This window comes from Calliphora vicina, chromosome 4 (genome assembly GCF_958450345.1).
Source record: "Calliphora vicina chromosome 4, idCalVici1.1, whole genome shotgun sequence".
NCBI classification, from domain to species: domain Eukaryota; kingdom Metazoa; phylum Arthropoda; class Insecta; order Diptera; family Calliphoridae; genus Calliphora; species Calliphora vicina.
Window position 1 is genome coordinate 117283966 of NC_088783.1, and position 20493 is coordinate 117304458.

General features: G+C 26.6%; 2 protein-coding genes across 4 annotated transcripts in view; both read left to right on the top strand.

The window, feature by feature from the left end:
- The first annotated feature begins 818 nt into the window (after positions 1-818).
- On the top strand, positions 819-2920 carry Alp12 (Alkaline phosphatase 12). The gene is made up of 3 exons (XM_065508369.1): positions 819-1356; positions 1423-2545; positions 2626-2920. The coding sequence occupies exons 1-3, from the start codon at positions 889-891 to the stop codon at positions 2757-2759; spliced, it is 1725 nt and encodes a 574-aa protein (XP_065364441.1). The 5' UTR covers positions 819-888; the 3' UTR covers positions 2760-2920.
- A 4053-nt stretch (positions 2921-6973) lies between these two features.
- Positions 6974-20493, top strand: part of LOC135957759 (uncharacterized) — a 39775-nt gene continuing 26255 nt past the window's right edge. Inside the window, exons 1-2 of one of the 3 annotated variants that reach the window (XM_065508557.1) lie at positions 6974-7020; positions 14389-14778. In XM_065508557.1, coding sequence (XP_065364629.1) covers positions 14489-14778 — 290 coding nt within the window. In that variant the 5' untranslated portion in view covers positions 6974-7020; positions 14389-14488. Of the gene's footprint in view, positions 7021-13966; positions 14779-20493 lie in introns of those variants that run through there. The other 2 variants (XM_065508556.1, XM_065508555.1) reach the window with 2 other exon arrangements.

Genomic DNA, 20493 nt, shown 5'->3' on the forward strand with positions numbered 1-20493 from the left:
GTATTAATGTTATTTGGGGGCTTCGGAAAGTTGATTTCAACAGACCGACTCCGCTATCTATAAGGATCCAGAATATATATACTAAAGTAGGGTCGAAAAATTATATTGTGGAAATTACAAACGGAATGACAAACTTATCCTTCACGAAGGTGAAGGGTATAACTAGAACTGAACTAAAACTGAACTAGACTGTTCAGTTCAAAACATATGCCACCTATTGTAAATCCCACATTTTTACAAACAAGTTTCCTTCAATTTTTCTTTAACAAGTTTTTAATTCAAACCTCAAGTTTTTCCCTTAAAAAATGTCAGTTTAAAATACTGTCTTAAAGCAGTTATCCTCAAACTGTGTTACTACAAACTCTATTACCACAAAACTGTTTTACCACAAACAGTTTTACCACAAAAACCGTTATAAAACCAGGGTTTTCATAACAACAAAGGGGTTTCTTTGAAAAGATTTATCTTGATTTCTCAAGATATGCTAAAAATACAAATTTGTTCTAGACATAGTTTACAGCATCATAAACTTGTTGGTTTGTTTTTTGGTAAAGAAAATATAATAAAATATTAACTTAATTATAAATAACCCAAATTATCACAAAATTGTTATCAATTGACAAATTTACATTCACATTAACTTTGAATTCTCTCAAAGGTAGGTATTTGTTAGTGGCAGCTCATAAAGATAAAGTAGTTATTAGTATGGAAAATAATACACAAATAATGATATACTACATACAATTGAAACTGTTAATAATAATGGTTCTTTCTTTTTGCTCTATATCTTATCTTATTTTAGCTTTAAATTTCATATGGTTATAACTTGCGAGAGAAGTTTTTGTTAAATAGTAAGTCGGATACATTTAAGAAAGAAACATCGACAAAATGACAGATCGCAAACGTATAACGGAGAACAGCAGCAGCAGCAATGTGGAACTGGATAACTATAGCCAAAGCTATAGCACAGACTTTAAGCCACCCAAGAAAAAGGTATACAAATCGAAAATCTTTATAATAGCCGTCTCATTTTCCGCCATTTTACTGGTGGTTATGACAGTGGGTTTTGTCATTCATCACACCATAAATGCCAATCATCCCATTAATGGTTTAATGGATGAGGCCAGAGCCTTGGTTATGGATCTGCCTATAGAACAGAATGAATGGTTTGAACGTGGCACCGAGGAGTTGCAAAAGGCTTTGAATAGAAAGCGTAACAAGAGAAGAGCCAAGAATGTGATATTGTTTGTGGGTGATGGCATGGGACCTAATACAGTGACAGCTGCTCGAATAATGGGTTTCTCTGAGGAGGGCTTAATGTCCTGGGAGGAGTTTCCCGATATGGGTTTGTTGAAGGTAAGTTTTTGTTTTAAATTTTTAAACAAAATTTAAAATTAAATGAAATCTTTCTTTATATAACAGACCTATTGTGCCAATAAACAAGTGCCTGATTCCTTTTCCACCGCCACCGCTTTGTTTTCGGGTGTAAAAGTCAACTATGAAACTGGTGGCGTGGATGCCAGTGTAAATTTAGCCAATTGTTCGGCTTCTTTGAATCCGGATCATCAGGTTAACTCTATATTAAAATGGGCTCAAGATGATGGCATGTTAACGGGTTTTGTCACCAATACACGTGTTACTCATGCCACCCCAGCCGCCTTATATTCCCATACCCCCGATCGCCGCTGGGAATGTGAGCAAAATATGCCTGCTTCGGCTCATACAGAGGGATGTAAAGATATTGCACGCCAGCTAATAGAAGATCTTACCGGACAAAACACTAATGTCATAATGGGAGGAGGCCGTCAAATGTTAATGACCAATGTGGTGGATTCACCCACAGATCCCATTGATACTTGGGCTTGTAAGTCCAAAGATGGCCGTGATTTAATACAGGAATGGTCTAATATCAAAACGGGACGTAATCAGCCTCATGCAGTGGCCCAAAACTCCGGACAATTAGAAGCAATTAATCCCTCGGAAGTAGACTATATTTTGGGCATCTTTGCCAATGGCCATATGAAATATGAATTTGAGCGTGACACCTCTCCCAGCGGCATGCCCTCGTTAAAGGAAATGGTCTTAAAAGCTTTGGAGTTTTTCAAAACTAAAGATCAGCGCTTTTTGCTGGTGGTGGAGGGAGGCATGATCGATCAGGCCCATCATAGAGGCACCGCTAAAAAGGCTTTAAGTGAGGTGTTGGCCTTCAATGAGGCCATTGATGCCAGTGTTAAATACTTGGATGACAAATTGGATGATACTATGGTTATTGTTACCGCTGATCATGCTCATACTTTGACCATAAATGGTTATGCTGCCAGAGGAGCAGATATATTGGGTGTGGCCGGCAATTCCAAGACAGAGGGCACTCCCTATACTACATTAACCTATGGCACTACGTATAAGGGCTTCCGAGCAGATGAGAATGGCTTAAGAAAAGATCCTACACAACAGGATACCACAGATTGGGAGTACATGCAACAGGGAGCCGTGAATACCGATGAAAATTATCATGGTGGCAGTGATGTGACCGTACATTCAGTGGGTAAGTGGCAAATGAAAAGATTGCAAAATTAAATATTCCTTTATTTTCCTAAACGTTTTCTGTTTTTTTCTATCTTATAGGTGCCATGTCTTATCTCTTCCATGGCGTGCATGAACAATCCTATGTGGCCCATGCTATATCCTATGCTTTGCGCATAGGCCGTTTCCGTGACAGCTCCATTGCTGAGTCAATAGCTGATATGTTTCCTTTGTAACCAATTCAATTGAACTCAAAACTGAAAAAGTCTTGAATAATTTTTGTTTCATCTCTCAGCTCTATAAAAAATTATCTCAATTAATGTGATATTAAAGTGCAATAGCTTTTAAAAATAATGAATTTTATTAATATAAATAAATATATAGTTTTTTAAACAAACCCAAGACTTATTTAAGCTTCAATTGTAGGTCTGTTCTAGTTCTGCTCTAATTCTGTTCTAGTTCTGTTCTAGTTCTGTTCTAGTTCTGTTCTAGTTCTGTTCTAGTTCTGTTCTAGTTCTGTTCTAGTTCTGTTCTAGTTCTGTTCTAGTTCTGTTCTAGTTCTGTTCTAGTTCTGTTCTAGTTCTGTTCTAGTTCTGTTCTAGTTCTGTTCTAGTTCTGTTCTAGTTCTGTTCTAGTTCTGTTCTAGTTCTGTTCTAGTTCTGTTCTAGTTCTGTTCTAGTTCTGTTCTAGTTCTGTTCTAGTTCTGTTCTAGTTCTGTTCTAGTTCTGTTCTAGTTCTGTTCTAGTTCTGTTCTAGTTCTGTTCTAGTTCTGTTCTAGTTCTGTTCTAGTTCTGTTCTAGTTCTGTTCTAGTTCTGTTCTAGTTCTGTTCTAGTTCTGTTCTAGTTCTGTTCTAGTTCTGTTCTAGTTCTGTTCTAGTTCTGTTCTAGTTCTGTTCTTGTTCTGTTCTAGTTCTGTTCTAGTTCTGTTCTAGTTCTGTTCTAGTTCTGTTCAAGTTCTGTTCTAGTTCTGTTCTAGTAGGGTGAGGGTGAAGGGTATAAAAATGCAAAAATCTGATTTCTGTTCAAAATTAAGATGCTGTTTAAAAACTGACATTAAACTTCTCTGACAAGCAACATCTCTAGAGATTATTTTAATCCAAATTCCACTTAAATAAGATTAATCAAAGACACATGCAGTTCTCTTTAATGGTGAATTGTTTTTGAAAACATTTCATTATTTGCTAAATAAAACAAACTCTTGTTTTCAACTAAGCCAAGGAAAAAAAAAACCCAAATTGATAAAATTTCTTTAAAAAACAACAAAATAATCAAAACATTTGTCAGAAATGACCCTCAAGGTCAGCAAAAAGAATCAGACAAAACATGCAGCTCTAAATTTAGCATAAAATACCTTAGTATTCTAACGCCTGCCTAACTTTTAATACGTACGAGTTTAAAAACGCAAAATGAAGACCTGTCGATTATTCCAATTAATTTTATTGAATGTTTTGCTGTTTAAACAAATCTCAAATGTGTTAACACTTAATAATAATATATTAAATACTTTGCTCATGCAATTTACACAAAATCCGTATAAATGGGAATCGAAACAGCCGGATTTTAAAAGCATTATCCTTAATGAACAATTGGTAAAGGCCTTGAACAATCAAGAGCCACCCATAACAGATATACAAGTTGTGTACAATAAAGCCTTGAGTTATATGTATGAAAAAATACCGGTGCAAGATTTGGTGGAACTATTGTGGAAAATCTATGAGAAATATTATTTGGAAAGTTTCATAATCATGACCAGGGCACAGTTGGCTTTATATTGGCGCTATAGATTGGATGAAATACAAGATCCTAATTATGTATTGCTGGCTGCCAATTGTTTCTATAAAATCAAGAATGATGTGTTTTTTACACGACTAAGCCCCAGCACTCAACATTTAGTTAACAGCACTTTACAAAGTCTACCCTCTTCTTTGCAGTATTTATTTGGCAGGCAAGAATTTTGCTTAAACAATCAGCTATACTCGGAGGTGTTATATCAAACGTTGGATCTTAAAATTAATGGTGATACCAGCCAGGTTTTATCAACAAATTGGAATAAAATTAATGCCGCCTATATGGGTCTTATACAGCCCGTGTTTGAAAAGACCAAGGAAGACAATTTGGAGGATTTGAATGTGGCTTTGGTTAGTAAACATTTAAAAGGCTATTTCCATAGATTGCCACAGTATGCAAATGCCATAGGAGCCAGTAATCTGAAACATAAATTAAGAAATTATATTTGGTCTGTGGAATTGGTGGATAATAATCAGCTGGTTTTTAGGCAGGATGATTATTTACTGTGTCGCCAGGATACAGGTGCCATTTATGGTCTTAGCAATAAAACGATATATGATGGCGAGTGTCAATGGAGTGCGGGCGATTGTAATTCCCCCCTAACATTATCTATTTATAGCAAGAATATAGCAAAAAATGTTAATAATGATTTAAAATAAGGTTTATTTTTTGTTTCAATAAAGTTTTAAAGTATTTTTTGTGAAATCAAATATATTGTTAAGTTTTTACCTTTTAAAAAGGGTGGTTTATTCCTTTAAATGCAGCTAATTCATTTGATTGCAAATAAAAGCAGTATAGTAGTTTAATTAAAATGGTAAAGCACTATGCTGATTATTATCATAAAAAAAATTGGAGACGGCAAGTTGTAGTCATAAAAACCAGGGTTTTTTGAAGAACATGAGGCAATTTTATGGCTCAAATGTTAAAGAAACTTAAAACCCATAAAAACTTATTGAAAATGAATAGGGAAGGACTTAAAGAACAAAGCTATTTCGAGAGTATAAGGCCATTTGGTTTTCTAAATGTTATGAAGTCTTAAAGTCTCCAAATACCTCTAAAATTGCAATTTTAGGGTTGAGGTTTTAGGGAGATACTATATATTTTCACAAAGAAACTTGAAAAAATTATGGGTACTTACCTATTGATAGTGCAGCTATTTTTGATATTGAGAAGCGATTTTCCATCCAGGATAATGATCAACGTCTTCTTTTTAAAAAAACAGATGTCTCATCATCAAATACTAAGGAGGTTTTCAAAGACAGATAAAATGCGCTATGTTTTTCGGCTGCTTTAAACTGGTACTGGCAGCTTTATTAAATGACAGCAATAATCCTCAAACTATAAATAAAGAAAGACGTTCAAACTGTTACATTAACAATGATCCTTAAACTTTAATAAACAAAACCAGCTAAAATTTGTTTTAATTAAATAAAACATCATAAATATAATTAATAATATATAAAATAAATTACTTTTTTTTAATATAAAACATTAATTATTAATAAAAATACTTGTTTATGTTACAATTTAATCTGGCAGCTTATTTGACATTTTATTTTGCACTCACTCTCTCTCTCTCTTTTGCTTTCTGCACAAAAGCTTTGACATTGCTGGCCAATGCTGGTAACTTTTAATTGTTAAAAAAAATCACAAAAACTTTTATTTTAAATCATAATATAAATAATTTATCATTTAATTTGTATATCTTTTAAACTATTGGTTTGATTGAAAAACAATATAAGTGAAAGTCATAGAGTAGGACTTAAGCTTTCAGTAAATTAAATTTTAACTAATCTGATGTTTTAATGGTCCAGCTACTGCTTGTCAAAGTTAACCACCTAAGATATGAAAAATCTTTGGATGCCCTTAACTTTTACAAATTTACACCGATTATGCTAAATTTAAATTTTATGTAAAATATATAGTGAAATAAATAGAATTTAACAGTTTTTTCTTTAAAATATTATTCCTCAAGTAGAAATATTGTTGAAAAAAAACAAATCTATTAAAAACTAAATAAAACTTAATTAATCCTAGTTTAGCTAAACTTATATAAACCAGGTTTAACTAAACGTAAGCAATGTTATTAAATATTGGTAAAATGTTGTTTAAAAAACATTGATCCTTTAAAAATTAAATTAAGTTAATCCAGGTTTAGCTAAACTTGTTTAAAGCAAGTTTAAGCTAAACTTATACAATTTATTTAAACCAGATTTAACTAAACGTAAAATGTTATTTTCAAAATTATTAATCTTTGAAAAATCAAATGAATTGTTGCAAATTGTTGTTTATAAATCTTTTAAAAATTAAATGAAACTAAGTTAATCCAGTATTCTAAAATATAAGTAAAATTATTATTATTATTTCTTTATTTTCATTGAATTTCTCTTAATATTGGTAAAATCAAAGAGTTATCTTTAAGATAACGTGACAAATTAAGCCAATATATCATAATTAATAAAATACCGTTACAAAATTTAAATAAAATAACGTTACCGTTAACTTTTACTACTCACTTTACATTAGCCAACCCTGGATGTCATACATTTGCATAAAAACCGCTAATATACTCACCAACAGCTAAAATAACCGCTAAATGGTTACAAAAATCGCCATATTGCCATTATGTTGCTGTCATTTGGAGAACAAAAAAAAAAACAGTTGTTCATTGAATTTGAGTGAGAGCAGATTAGTCACAGTGGCTGTTGGGTGAATAAAGTTTAATAAATTAGAAAAAAAATTCTTATGAATTTTAAAACAAATTAAACAAAGTGTTTGTGTTTAGCAAAGTGTTGTTGTTGTTTATAAGAAAATGAAATAAATACAAATTGCAAATAAATAAACAAATAAAAATAATTCCATGAATCACACACACAATATTGCACCGGGTCCTATAAAAAAGCTTTGAGTTTTAAACAAATACATAATTATAAATTAACAAATTTTATACATTGTAATACACCAAAAAAAACACAAGTAAAATATTTGTAATACTTTAGCCATATAAACAAAAATAAGTGTGGTAATATTTATTATTATTAGCTCATAGTTTAATAAAGCTGTAATTGTTAGGTAGTTTGAAAGTTTGCATCACAATTTTTAATTCTTAAGATTTTTTTTCCCCAAAAATAAAGCAGAAAAAAATGCATGACATAACCGGTCGATCACTGGATTCTTGTAGTTGTTGTTGTAGTTTTGATTTCGTTCTATGTTTGGGTGTAATTGTTACTTTTATACTTCTTTATTACTGGTCATGATTTTTTTCGTTTTTTATTATTTGTTACTAAAAGTCATGTGATTTTTATTTATCTCAATTACTACTTTACTATGCTTTTTAATTAATTTGTAGTTAGTTTCTATTGTCATGAAATTATTACCTAAAATTCATATCTTTTATTTTTTCCCTTGAAATATGTACTTTTTTTCTACAATATGCCGCATTTGACCCACTTTTTTCCTCTTATTTCTTATTTTTTGGTTAATGTCACTGTGTTGTTGTTGTTCTTGTAATAGTAATAATGTTTATTGCAAACTGTGTTTGTGTTGTTGTTTATTTTATGTTTGCTGGTTTTTTTCTATGCTTTTCATATTTGTTTAATGTTGATTTTATCTCTCTCTCTTTCTATCTCTTGTTTGTTGAAGCTCTCCCTTTTTACACCCCCTCATTTTGTTAAGCAATGATTTAACATAAGTGTTAACATTAAAGTCTGTTAAAAAACGCCTTAAAGTTTTACACAGAAAAAAAACGCTGATTTTTAGAAAATTGCAAAATTTAGGTTAAATTGGAGTATATATAAGGAAAATAAAGTTATAATAGTTTTAAGGTTTTATTTACACTAAATTTGTTGTGTAGTTTAACTAAAATAATTATTTGCTATTGATTTGTATACAACTTAACCTATAACAATAAAAACTTAACTTAAAGTTAGAAAAAGTTTAACTGAAATATGCCACATTATTTTTGCTAACACTAAATTCTAATTAAAAGCAACCACAAATATTATTTTGGTTAAATTTCAAATACAAGATTTGTAAAATTCTGACCTATAGTTAGTGTTAACTTTAAATTAAGTTAAGTATTGTTAATGAGAGTTAATCGTAAACAGGAAACATGAAAAAAAGCCAAAACAATATTTCAAAACTGATGATTTTCACACACAATTATAAATAAACTTTTTTATCGGCGTTTGAGTAAAAGCCATTCATCAAAAAACTCTTTGAGATAAAGATTGAAAATTTTTTTCTGGAAAAAAAATAAATTGTAAAATATTTTATTTAAAAAAAAAATTTTTGTAAATAAAACGGGTAAAAAATATGTTTCCCGAAATTCGGGTTAAAAAATATTTTTCCCGATTTTGACTTACTGTGGCCTTATATAAGAAGTTGCAAAGGAATTTAAAATATCTATCACTAGATATCCATATTGTCTATTAATGACTAAGTAAACCAGATATAGATAAAAAATCGACGTTGTCTTGGTATTTTCCCTATATCTCAGCCATTTCTGGGCCGATTTTCTCGATTTTAAATATCAATTAAAGCGGTTATATAAACGGATATACATATATACTGACCAATTATGAATAAAAAAATCACCTGGAGTTTTATCCCATTGAGTTTTAATAGGAAAAGGGAAAAAAACTCCCGGAGAATTTTTATTCATAATTGAGCTGAAACTTTATTTGGTGGAATTAATAAAACATTTTTAGTTAGAATTACAGTTTTTAATAGAAGTTATTCTATATTAGATTTAATATTTTTATCTAAACCACTTTTTATAGTTACATTCGTTTATTACTGCCCATTAGTCATTAATAAAGAACAATTTATAAAACAACTTTAGTTTTATCTTTATTTTCCTAACATTAATATAATTAATGGGATAAAATGTTTTTTTTTTATCAAATTCCTACATATCTTCAAACTAATAACAATTTTGATAAGATTTGATAAGAAAATAAATATTTTCAAATAGAAAACTTTACTGAATCATTAAAACATAAAGAAAGCTTTTGAAAAAATCGCTAATTAACTGCATTACATTTCAAACATTGGCAACATTCTCAACTTTTTGACACTTTTCTTTTGGTGTGTTGTTTTTGGTGTTTTTCTTCTACTCCCTCTAATTTGCTCAGCTTTTGGCGTGAGTGTTGGTTGGTTGTTTGTTGTTTTTGTCTTGTCATTGAATATTGTTTATTTTTTTCATTGCATTTTTGTTGTTGTAGTTTAAAGGGGTCAGCAACGAAAACAAATCGCACTTTTTATTTTCAATGTTACTAAAATGAAAATAAAAGTTTTTTAAGTAAAATGATTCGCTGCTGTTTTATTTTTTTTGCTATTATGCATGTAATTTCATTTAAGTTTTTATTTTATTTATTATTCTAAAAAGAAACGATCTACATATTAGAACAGTAATAAATTATTGTATTTAAATGTATATTGTGTGTTCGTTCGGTGACTTGCATGTGTATATTTTTTTTATTTTAGCGCAATTGCTTTTGATGACTAAATTGTTTAGTAATGTTTTTTCCATATGAATTTTATTTATTGATGTATATTGTTTTTAGCTGTTATTGTTCTTGTTGTTTTTGTATCTAAATTTGATTGATAATTGATTAAATTTGTATTGAATGATGCAGTCTATTGAGCAATTGTCTCGAGTATATTTGAAATTTTTATTTAAATGAATAAATTACAAAGGAAAGTGTATAGAAATTGAGAAAGAAGGTTAAATTTTGGTTTCGATTCTTATCAAATTTCTTCTTAAAGCATTAGTGGAATTCAAAATGTTTTTTTGAGTCTTTAAATCAATTTCGAACATAATTACGAAAGTGTTGAATTTGCCTAAAACAGAACAAAAATAAAATATGTTTATTTTCTTTATAAAATTATAAAATACTAAATTTTTATAATTCCAAATTTTTCGAACTTAATTTCGAGATTTTTGAAATTAATTAAAGTGCTATAAAATACCTAAATTCATAAGCTTTTGTCTTTCTTAAGCTTGAAAATACTATTTTAATGCTTAAAATTAATTTCGAATTTTTCGAACTTAAATTCGAAAATGTGAAATTTTCTTAAAATTTATAAATTTTGTTACATTTGTTGTAAAATATCAAGTTTTATAAAATAAAATTATGAAAAATTAATTTTTATGCTTTGAAAAATTTTCGAACTTAATTTTGAGATTTTCGAAATTAATTAAAGTGTGAGAAAATACCTAAATTCATTAGTTTTTGTCTTTTTAAAGCTGGAAAATATAATTTTAAGGCTTTAAATTAATTTCGAATTTTTCGAACTTAATTTCGAAAATCTTGAATTTGCTTAAAACAATACAAAATCAATAAAATATATTTATTTTCTTTCTAAAAAATCGTGTTTTATATAATAAAATTAAAAAAATTAATTTTTATAAATTCCAAATTTTTTCGAACATAATTTTGAGATTTTCGAAATTAATTAAAGTGTCATAAAATTCTTAAATTCATTAGTTTTTGTCTTTCTAAAGCTGGAAAATAAAATTTTAAGGTTTTAAATTAATTTCGAATTTTTCGAACTTAATTTTGAGATTTTCGAAATTAGATAAAGTGTCTTAAAATGTTAAAAAATATCTGAATTCCCAATTTTATGTCCATTTAAATTTTGAGAATTATTTTAAGGCTTAAAATTAATTTCAAATTTTTCGAACTTAATTTCGAAAATCTAGAAATGGCTTTACAATCAAACAAAATCAGTAAAATGTTTATTATTTGTTATAAAAATCAATGAATATTTTTTTTAAGGTTTAAATTAGTCTGTGAATTTTTCGAACTTAACTTCGAAATTTTCGAATATGTTTCAAATGACTCAAATGTTGTAAAAAAACAATTATTGTATAATGTTTTCTAAAAAAACTATTTTTTTTAATTTAAAAATTTTTCGAACTTAATTTTGAGATTTTCGAAATTGCTAAAAGTGTATTAAAATGTTTTCAAATAACAAAATTCATTAGGTTTTGGCTTTCTAAAGCATGAAAAAATTATTATAGGGCTAAAAATTAATTTCGAATTTTTCGAATTTAATTTCGAAAATTTTAAAGGCAATAAAAATTGCTCAAATATAAAATAAATAACTAAATTCGTTAGTTTTCGTATGATTTTAGGCTTTAAAATTAATTTCGAAAATTAAATTTTACAAAAAACCTATTAAATTTGTTAAGGTTTGTGGGACTTAAGTTATTTTTCAATTCCAATCCACTGTACTTTATAGTATAGGGGTTATCGTCTTCCAATGTACTACATATTGTTTTATTCCTATCTACATATGTATGTACTTTATTCTAAGCTTTGCTTTGTTAAATTGAATTGAATTCCTACTCTCGCCAACACGTGCTGATAAGCTGATATATCATATATCACTTAGCACTTCCTCTCTCTCTCGTTCACTAGCTAATGCTCTTTAAAGTTTTGATTGAATAATGATTTTATTAAATAATTTTTCTCAAAAATATGTAAAAATTGTTGGTTATAATACAGTATTTATTTTATTGTATGATTAAATAAATGCTTATCTTATCGTCTAGCTTTTATTATTATTTTGCCTGTCATTAACATTAATTGTGCTGTATTATAGCGTTTCTAGATGTTTTTGTTTTACAAATTGATGACTTCTTCCATAAAAGATAGTTAGATAAGAAACATTTGTTTTTGTTTTGTTGCTATTTTCATATTGATAGAATTCATTTAAAACAATTAAATATCTTTTATAACAATTATAAATAACAATTGATAAACATGAAAGCTGTTGGTCAATTGTGAAAAAAAGCTTTTTTTGCTGTTAGTTTGTTGGTTTTACTGTAGGGAGTGATAATAATAACAAAGATAGAGAGAGAGAGCAATATAAAAGAGAGTAAAATTTATTGTTCAAGTACTTTTGCACCTTCATAAATTGAAGTGAGATATATTTGTTGTTGTTCTTGTTTAACAGTAGTGACAATAGAAGGCGAAATTAAGCGTTTAAAAAAGGAAAAAACTCATAATATTAAAATTTTAATAAAAATGTTTTTAAATTGGAATATATAACTAAAAATGTGTAAAATATCATAAAAAAGTTTTGCAATATAATTTTTGGGCTCAAATCAGTTTTCGAAATGCGAAATTTGTAAGAAAATTAATTTAAAGCTTAAAAATTCTAATTTTAACCTTTAGATAATGTTTAAAATGACAAGTTATTTTGAAATTTGTATAAAAACCGTTATTTAAACGTTTAAAAATGCTATTTTCAAAGTTAAACTCAATTTCGAATTTTTCGAACTTAATTTCGAAATTTTCGAATATTCATAAAATGTCTCAAAACATAAAATTTTGTGACTAGAAAATGTTAATTCTTAGGGAAATCTCTATTAAAATGATAAAAACATGATTTTTTGTTTAATTTTTAACCTTTTTTGAAATTTAAAATTTTTCGAACTTAATTTCGAAATTTTCGAACATGCTTAAAATAACCTAAACTGGCAAAATATGATAGAAAATGAAGCACAAATATTTATAAAATCATTATTTATTGAAAAAAGAAGGTTATTTATAAATTTTTTTAGATTATTTTTGGAATTTAAAATTTTTCGAACTTAATTTCGAATTTTTCGAATATTCATAAAATGTCTGAAAACTTAAAATTTTGTATGGAAATCGTTATTTAATGAGAAAAAAGTAGCTTTATACATGTTTTAAACTATTTTTGGAATTTCGAATTTTTCGAACTAAATTTAGAAATTTTCGAACATTTATAAAATGTCCCAAAAATTAAACTTTTGTATGTAGTGACAAAAAAAGTAAGTTTATAGATTATTTTTGGAATTTTAAATTTTCGAAGTTTATTTCGAAATTTTTTCGAAAAAAAATATTTTGTATGGAAATCATTATTTAATGGCAAAAAAGAGGTTTATACATATTTTAAGCTATTTTTGAAATTTCGAATTTTCAAACTTAATTTCGAAATTTTCGAATATTCATAAAATGTCTGAAAACTTAAAATTTTGTATGTAAATCTTTATTAGTGACAAAAAAAGTAGGTTTTTATATATTTTAACCTATTTTTGGAATTTCGAATTTTTCGAACTTAATTTCGAAATTTTCGATCACTCTCCAAATGTCTAGAAATGGCTAAATTTTTAATGAAATCAGGAATTTAAATGTTTAAAATGCCTTCTTATAGGTTTAAATTAAATTTAGAATTTTTCGAACTTAATTTCGAAATTTTCGAATTTTATCGAACTTAAAAATTTGTATGGAAATTAATATTTAATGGCAAAAAATAAGGTTTATACATTTTTTAACCTATTTTTGAAATTTCGAATTTTTCGAACTTAATTTCGAAATTTTCAATGAGCTTAAAATCTTAGAAATTATTTTTTTTTTTAATAAACCATTATTTAAGAGAAAAATTTTATATTTTGTTTGTATTTTTTTTGTAAGAAACCCGCTTTATTTGCCACACTATCTTTTTTTTATACTGTATTATATTTTTTGGTTTATGAAGGTTGTATTAAATGCACAAATTGATAAGGGGTGTAATACTTTATCAGTGTAAGTTTAAAACTCAAAGCTAACGCATATCAACGGCAATTTTTTTTTTATGTATACAATGGAAAAATAATTTAAGAAAAACAAGACAACTGAAAGAAAGAATTTAATTATAAAATAAAAGAAAAACAATAATTTTTATATAAAACAAAGCAAGCATGTGTTTTTAAACAAAATTTCTTTTTATTTTAGCAACATCAAGCCAATAAAAATCTTAATAAAAATGTGTTAATTACTGTGAAAAGAAAAGTATTAAAAAGATAACCTTAAAATTCCCCCTTTCATTTTAATTTCTTTTCGGGCCTTTTAACAACAAAAAACAGCAACAGTTTGTTATTTGTCTGCTGATTAATAACAGCTGTTAACAAAATAACAACAACAACAACTAACTAACTAAAGAAATGAAAAAAAGACTCTCTTCAACACTCTTAATATAAAAGAAAACCTCAACAAATTACTCAAATAAAAGAACAGTTATATTAAAAACTTCCTTTAATAACTTCCTCTCTCTCTTTAGTGGGAAAATAAAGTAAATAAAACAAAACAAAGCACACACACACACACAATTACCCACGCACACACTCATCCAAAACACCTGCAAACAATCCCGTTTCAATATGGTGGCTGCTGGTGGTTTTAAACAACAATTGCGTACCAATCGCTGTTATGTCTCGTTAGCCTGTTCCATTGGCTCAATTAGTTTGGCCCTGGGCAGCCTGTTTCAAATACCCAATACCACGGATCGTATTTCCATGCAGCGTGGCTTGTTTCTAACCTCACTGGGCTTTATTTACTTCATTTCGTTGACGGATTTCTGCAATAAATATTTGTTGGAGACAAAACATGGCATTAAATTTCGCAAGAAATATCGTCTCATGATGTCGGATGTTATGGATATGACCAATAAGTAAGTACTGTTTAATATATTTAATAGAAATTGTTAAGAATTAAAAGAATTTGGAAGTTGTTTCTAATGAAATTTAAAGGAAAACCTAAACGTATGAGTTATAATTTGTTTAGCAGGAGTTTAATAATAATCATACGTTTAGGTGCAGGGGTCATATCTAAAATAGTTTCAAGTCATTTACATATTTCAATGCTTTACAATGTGTTTTCGAATAAAATTTGTGATCTAAGCAGCAAAATGTTTTGAAAAGCTTTGTTTTCTTGCTTAAACTCTTTAAAATTTAATATAGATTTTTTCGAACTTGATTAAAATAAATTTAAATGAATAAAAATTATAGAAAAACATTATTTATATAGATAAAATATGTTGAACTGGCCAATAAGTAATATTTTGGAATTTTAAAATTTTTCGAACTTTCGAAATAAGAAATAAAATATTAAAATTATATAGGAAAATTCGTATTTTCTTTAGTAAACAATTTTTTTTATCTTTGAAATGTAATTTTTAAACTTAAAATCAAATTTTAAAATTTTCGAACTTAATTTCGAAATTTTCGAACATGCTCAAATAACCATAATTGGCAAAATATAATATGAAATTCTTAAATTGAAGCATGAATGGCATTGAAATGCCATTTTTAGGCATAAAACTAATTTCGAATTTTTCGAACTTATTTTCGAACATGAGTAAAATAACCTAAACTGGCAAAAAATGATAGAAACTAATTATTTCATGCTACAATGGCATTGAAATGCTATTTTTGAACATAAAACTAATTTTTAAATTTTTCGAACTTAATTTCGAAATTTTCCAACATGCGTAAAATAACCTAAACTTGCTAAATATGAAAGAACTTTATTAATTTCTTGTTTCAATGATATTGAAATGCTATTTTTAGGCATAAAACTAATTTCGAATTTTTCGAACTTAATTTCGAAATTTTCGAACATGCCTGAAATAAATTAAACTTGAAAAATATAATAAAAAGTTATTCATTTCCAGCTTCAATGGCATTGAAATGCTATTTTTAGGCATAAAACTAATTTCGAATTTTTCGAACTTAATTTCGATATTTTCGAACATGCGTAAAATAACCTAAACTTGCTAAATATGAAAGAACTTTATTAATTTCTTGCTTCAATGGCATTGAAATGCAATTTTTAGGCATAAAACAAATTTTGAATTTTTCGACCTTAATTTCGAAATTTTCAAACATGCCTAAAATAAACTAAACTTGAAAAATATAATAGAAAATGATTCATTTCCAGCTTCAATGGCATTGAAATGCTATTTTTAGGCATAAAACTAATTTCGAATTTTTCGAACTTAATTTCGAAATTTTCGAACATGCCTAAAATAAATTAAACTTGAAAAATATAATAGAAAATTATTAATTTCATGGCATAGAAATTGAATTTTTCAGCTTAAAATTTAATTTTATATTTTTCGAACTTAATTTCGAAATTTTCGAACATGCGTAAAATAACCTAAACTTGATAAATTTTAAAAAAACATTATTAATTTCTAGCTGCAATCCCATTGAAATGCTATTTTTGAAAATAAGTCTAATTTCGAATTTTTCGAACTTAATTTCGAAATTTTGGAACATGCGTAAAATAACCTAAAATAAATAAATTATAGAAATCTCATGCTTCAATAGCATTGAAATGCCTTTTTTATGTATAAAACTAATTTCGAATTTTCGAACTTAATGTTTATAAATAACTAAAATATAAAAATTTACTACATTTTCCTATAAATTTGTAATCAAAAGTTCTTATAGCTAGCCAGTATTCGAACATTAATATTTATGTCTAACTTCTCTTTTGACATAATTTGTACAAAACATAATATTGTCAGCCAATAAAATGTTGTTTAAAATAATTACTCTTCCCAGAAAATTCATTTGCAACAAACAAAATTTCAATTTAATGATGCATTTTCGGTTGCTAACATATTTACATTGCTGACATATCTTACTGTAACAATTTGTCTATTTAGAATTTTTTTTTACAGTTTAAAGGTTTTTTTTTTCATCTGTCATGACATAATTTCTAGCAGACATAAATATGTCTAGCTATAAAAAATGGTCTTAGAAGCATTGTTTTTCTTAAAAAACAGTTTGCAATCAACAATTTTTGAATTTAGCGATGAATATTTCTATAAAAAAAACAAATTTATGTTGTAGATATAAATATGTCAGCTACAAGATTTTAATTGATTTTGACATTTGTCTTGACATAAATATGTCAAGTAATTAAAATTGGTTTAAAATAATAGTTTTTCTCAGAAAATTCGAATGTACATAATTAAAAATTGTTTAAATTTAAAATTAAATTTTTCTTATGACATAATTTTATTTAGTAGACATAAATATATCAACTCTCAGACATAAATATATCATGTCTTGACAGAATTTCATGTCAATTAAAATATTTTTTAAAATTTTTATTTTGTTTTGACTTGTTGCTCTTATAATTTATAAGTTAAAACATTTTGGCTTATGCCATAAAATATGTCTGACAGAATTTCTGCCAGACATAAAAATGTCAGGTAAAATTTTTCATTAAAAATTATAATATTCTGCAAATTAAAAAAACCCAAATTTAACATCTGTCTTAACATAATTTCTCTTAGACATAAATATGTCTTGACAGCATTTCTGTCAGACATAAAAATGTCATGTAAAATTCTTGTTTAAAAATTATAATATTCGAAAAATTAAAAAAAAATACATTTAACATCTGCCTTAACATAAATTCTCTTAGACATAAATATGTCTTGACAGAATTTCAAGGCAATTTAAATATTTTTAAAAATGTCAGGAAAAACTTTTCTTTAAACATTTTCATCTTCTTAAAATATTAAAAAAATACATTGACATAAATACATCTGTCTTGACATAACTTCTCTTAGACATAAATATGTCATGTCTTTAAAATATTAAAATTTTTTATTTTTTATTTTCAAAGTACTTTTTATAATAATTGAGACATAAATATCTTATGTCTTAAGTGAAATATGTTTTGTTCATTTCATTTACCATTTAGTTGTTTTTTTTTGTACGTCATCTCTAGTGCATTTCGTCCACTCCTGATTTAATCAATTTAAATTTTATTTGTTCTTTGCCTGAAGCTTAATTTGACCTTGACGCTGTCACGCCATAAGTCATGCCACGAGGACATTTGATAAAAGATAAACTATTAATTTATTTGATAAATAAATACAAACCCATGGTTGGAAAGAAAGCAGCCGCTATAACAATTTTTTATAACGATATTTTTACCAAAAACTTCATTAGCATTTGAACAATTCTAGTATTTTTTTTTGTTGAGTAAACAAATTAAGCCAAAAAGCTGAAATAATAAAAATAAATGTGGGTGCAACTCTTGTATGAATATGTAAAATTAGCCCGCACAAAAATCAATACAAGATAAATAGATAAAATAAATTGCGATTAAGTAGTTTTTGGGGTAAAATATAGTCAGGCCAAATGAGCTTTTGTGTAAACTACTATAGTCATTTTAAGTATTTAATAGTTTGAGTCATCATAAAAGTATTTTAGATAAGGATCATTTGAGGGTAAAAAGGTAATTAATCATTACAGAAAAAAAAATTGGATAACATTTATGAAAAGAATATGATGAAATGATAGTAAATTAATGATTTTTACTTGAAATTATGTTTAATTCATAGTTAGCGTGTCCCTATAAGCCGGCAACATTGTTTGATTCTTTATTTCTTTGTATTTACAGTTGTTTTGTTTATCTTAATTATGCTTTATTTACATACAGCATTACCTTACACACAATCATACATATAAAGTTTGTTTACATAATTTATGTTGTTTATAGCTGTCTCTTTCTGGCTTGTTAGTATGTCTGTGTGTGTTGTTGTTGTTATGTTACTCTAAAGGAGATCTTTTGTTTACATTTTGGTATTTAACTACGCCATTTTCTTAATCCCATTATATAGTGACGTCATTTTAATAGTTATCATGAAAGTTCAGTGTTGCTTATTTGTTAAATACGATGAGTATTTAATAATAATTAGATAATTTTGTTTATTATTAATGATTTCAAGTTAAAAATAAACAATCACACTAATTGAAAAACAATTTTAAATGTCACCTAAATTTATTAGTTAACTTGTTAAGGGTAAAATTGTTTTTCACAAATTTTCATACAATGTCGTTATCATGCGATTTAATGGCTTTTGTCATGCTCAAATGCTTAGAAAATACTTAATTTAACAAACTAGACAGTCGAAAGGCTATAAATTGAATACCAAAAAAAAGTAATTGAAACTATAATTTAAAAAACAAATTAAACTTAAAACTATAAAAAATTTAAACAAATTGAATAAAAAGAAATAGTTTTTTATTCAAAAATTAATTCCCACCTTTCTTTTGTTTTCACCTTGTATGCATAAATTCTTACAATTTCTTTGTAAATATGTTTAATTTGTATTTTTGCAAGTCATGTTCGATCACGTTTTGCTATCATTTTTAATCGTATTTACTTGTCTGTACTATTTTATAGCTTATCTTTGGTTTTTTTTTATTATTTTAGTCTGTTGTTGCTTTGTACTAAAAATTTTAATTATAATTAATTTAATTTGTTTCGATATGGTGTATGATTCAATACTTTTGGCACTGATTCAGTTTAAAATGACGTATTTTTCAGGCATTATTTTCAAATTGGCAGGTTTTGCTTGATAAAATAATCAAAATTTTTGAAAGGCTCTTTAATTTTTATTATTTTTATTGCAAAATAAAACAATGGCCTTAAAGCTTTTGAAAAGAAAAATCAAAATTACATTAATATCTTTAGAATTTATATTTTCCAAACAGATTTAAACTTAGCTCTTATAGAACTATAAATACAAACTAGTTTAAACAGCTCGAAAGCCATAGATTACTACTAGATAAGTAATTGAAAGCCAACAACCTAATTCATGAGAATGCATTGCCATAATGTGTGGAAAGAGAGGCATTTTTTTATTGACATTTCTCTCTTCTAGTCTAAAAAAGCGTTGGAAAATGTTTAATTTAGATTGAAATAAAAAGAAATGTAAAATTTACATTAGTATCTCTAGAATTTATATTTTAAAGTTTTTTTTTTCTGAAACTTTAAGTTTAAACTTAGATTTTATAAAAACTCTTAAAAAAAGCTTTGTGTTTTATTTAAGCTAAATCTTTTTTTTAAAAAAGCTTGCTTAAAACTCAATCTTTGTCCCTTAAATTTCAATATTTTTAAAGCTTTTTCTTACCATTAAGCTTCTTAAATTTTAAAGCTTTAATAAATAACCATAAAACTTTAAGATTTTGTAAATTTCTAAAGCTTATTTAATCATGCTTTTCTTAAAGCTTTTAAGTTTTAATCTTACTAAAGCTTTATGGTACAAAGCTTTTAAATCATAAAGTTTTTAACTGAAAACTTTAGAAATATTCTAGCTTTTTTTAAATCTAGTAAAGTTTTTTAGCTTTTTTTAAAAAAGCTTTTTAATCCTAAAACTTTTTGAATATTAAAGATTTTTAGAAAAAGTTTTTTTTAATTTTTAAAAGCTTTTATGTTTAGGTCTTATTAAGGCTTTATGCTACAAAGCTTTTTAATCATAAAGCTTTTTTAAATATTGTAGATTTTTTAGCTTTTTATTTCAAAGCTTTTTAATCATAAAGCTTTTCAAATATTCGAGCTTTTTTAAAACTTATTA

Coding starts and splice junctions, on each gene's coding strand:
- Alp12 (XM_065508369.1), top strand. CDS start 889: ATGACAGATCGCAAACGTATAACGGAGAACAGCAGCAGCAGCAATGTG. Junction 1,357..1,422: donor CCGATATGGGTTTGTTGAAG/GTAAGTTTTTGT, acceptor TTTATATAACAG/ACCTATTGTGCCAATAAACA. Junction 2,546..2,625: donor TGTGACCGTACATTCAGTGG/GTAAGTGGCAAA, acceptor TCTATCTTATAG/GTGCCATGTCTTATCTCTTC.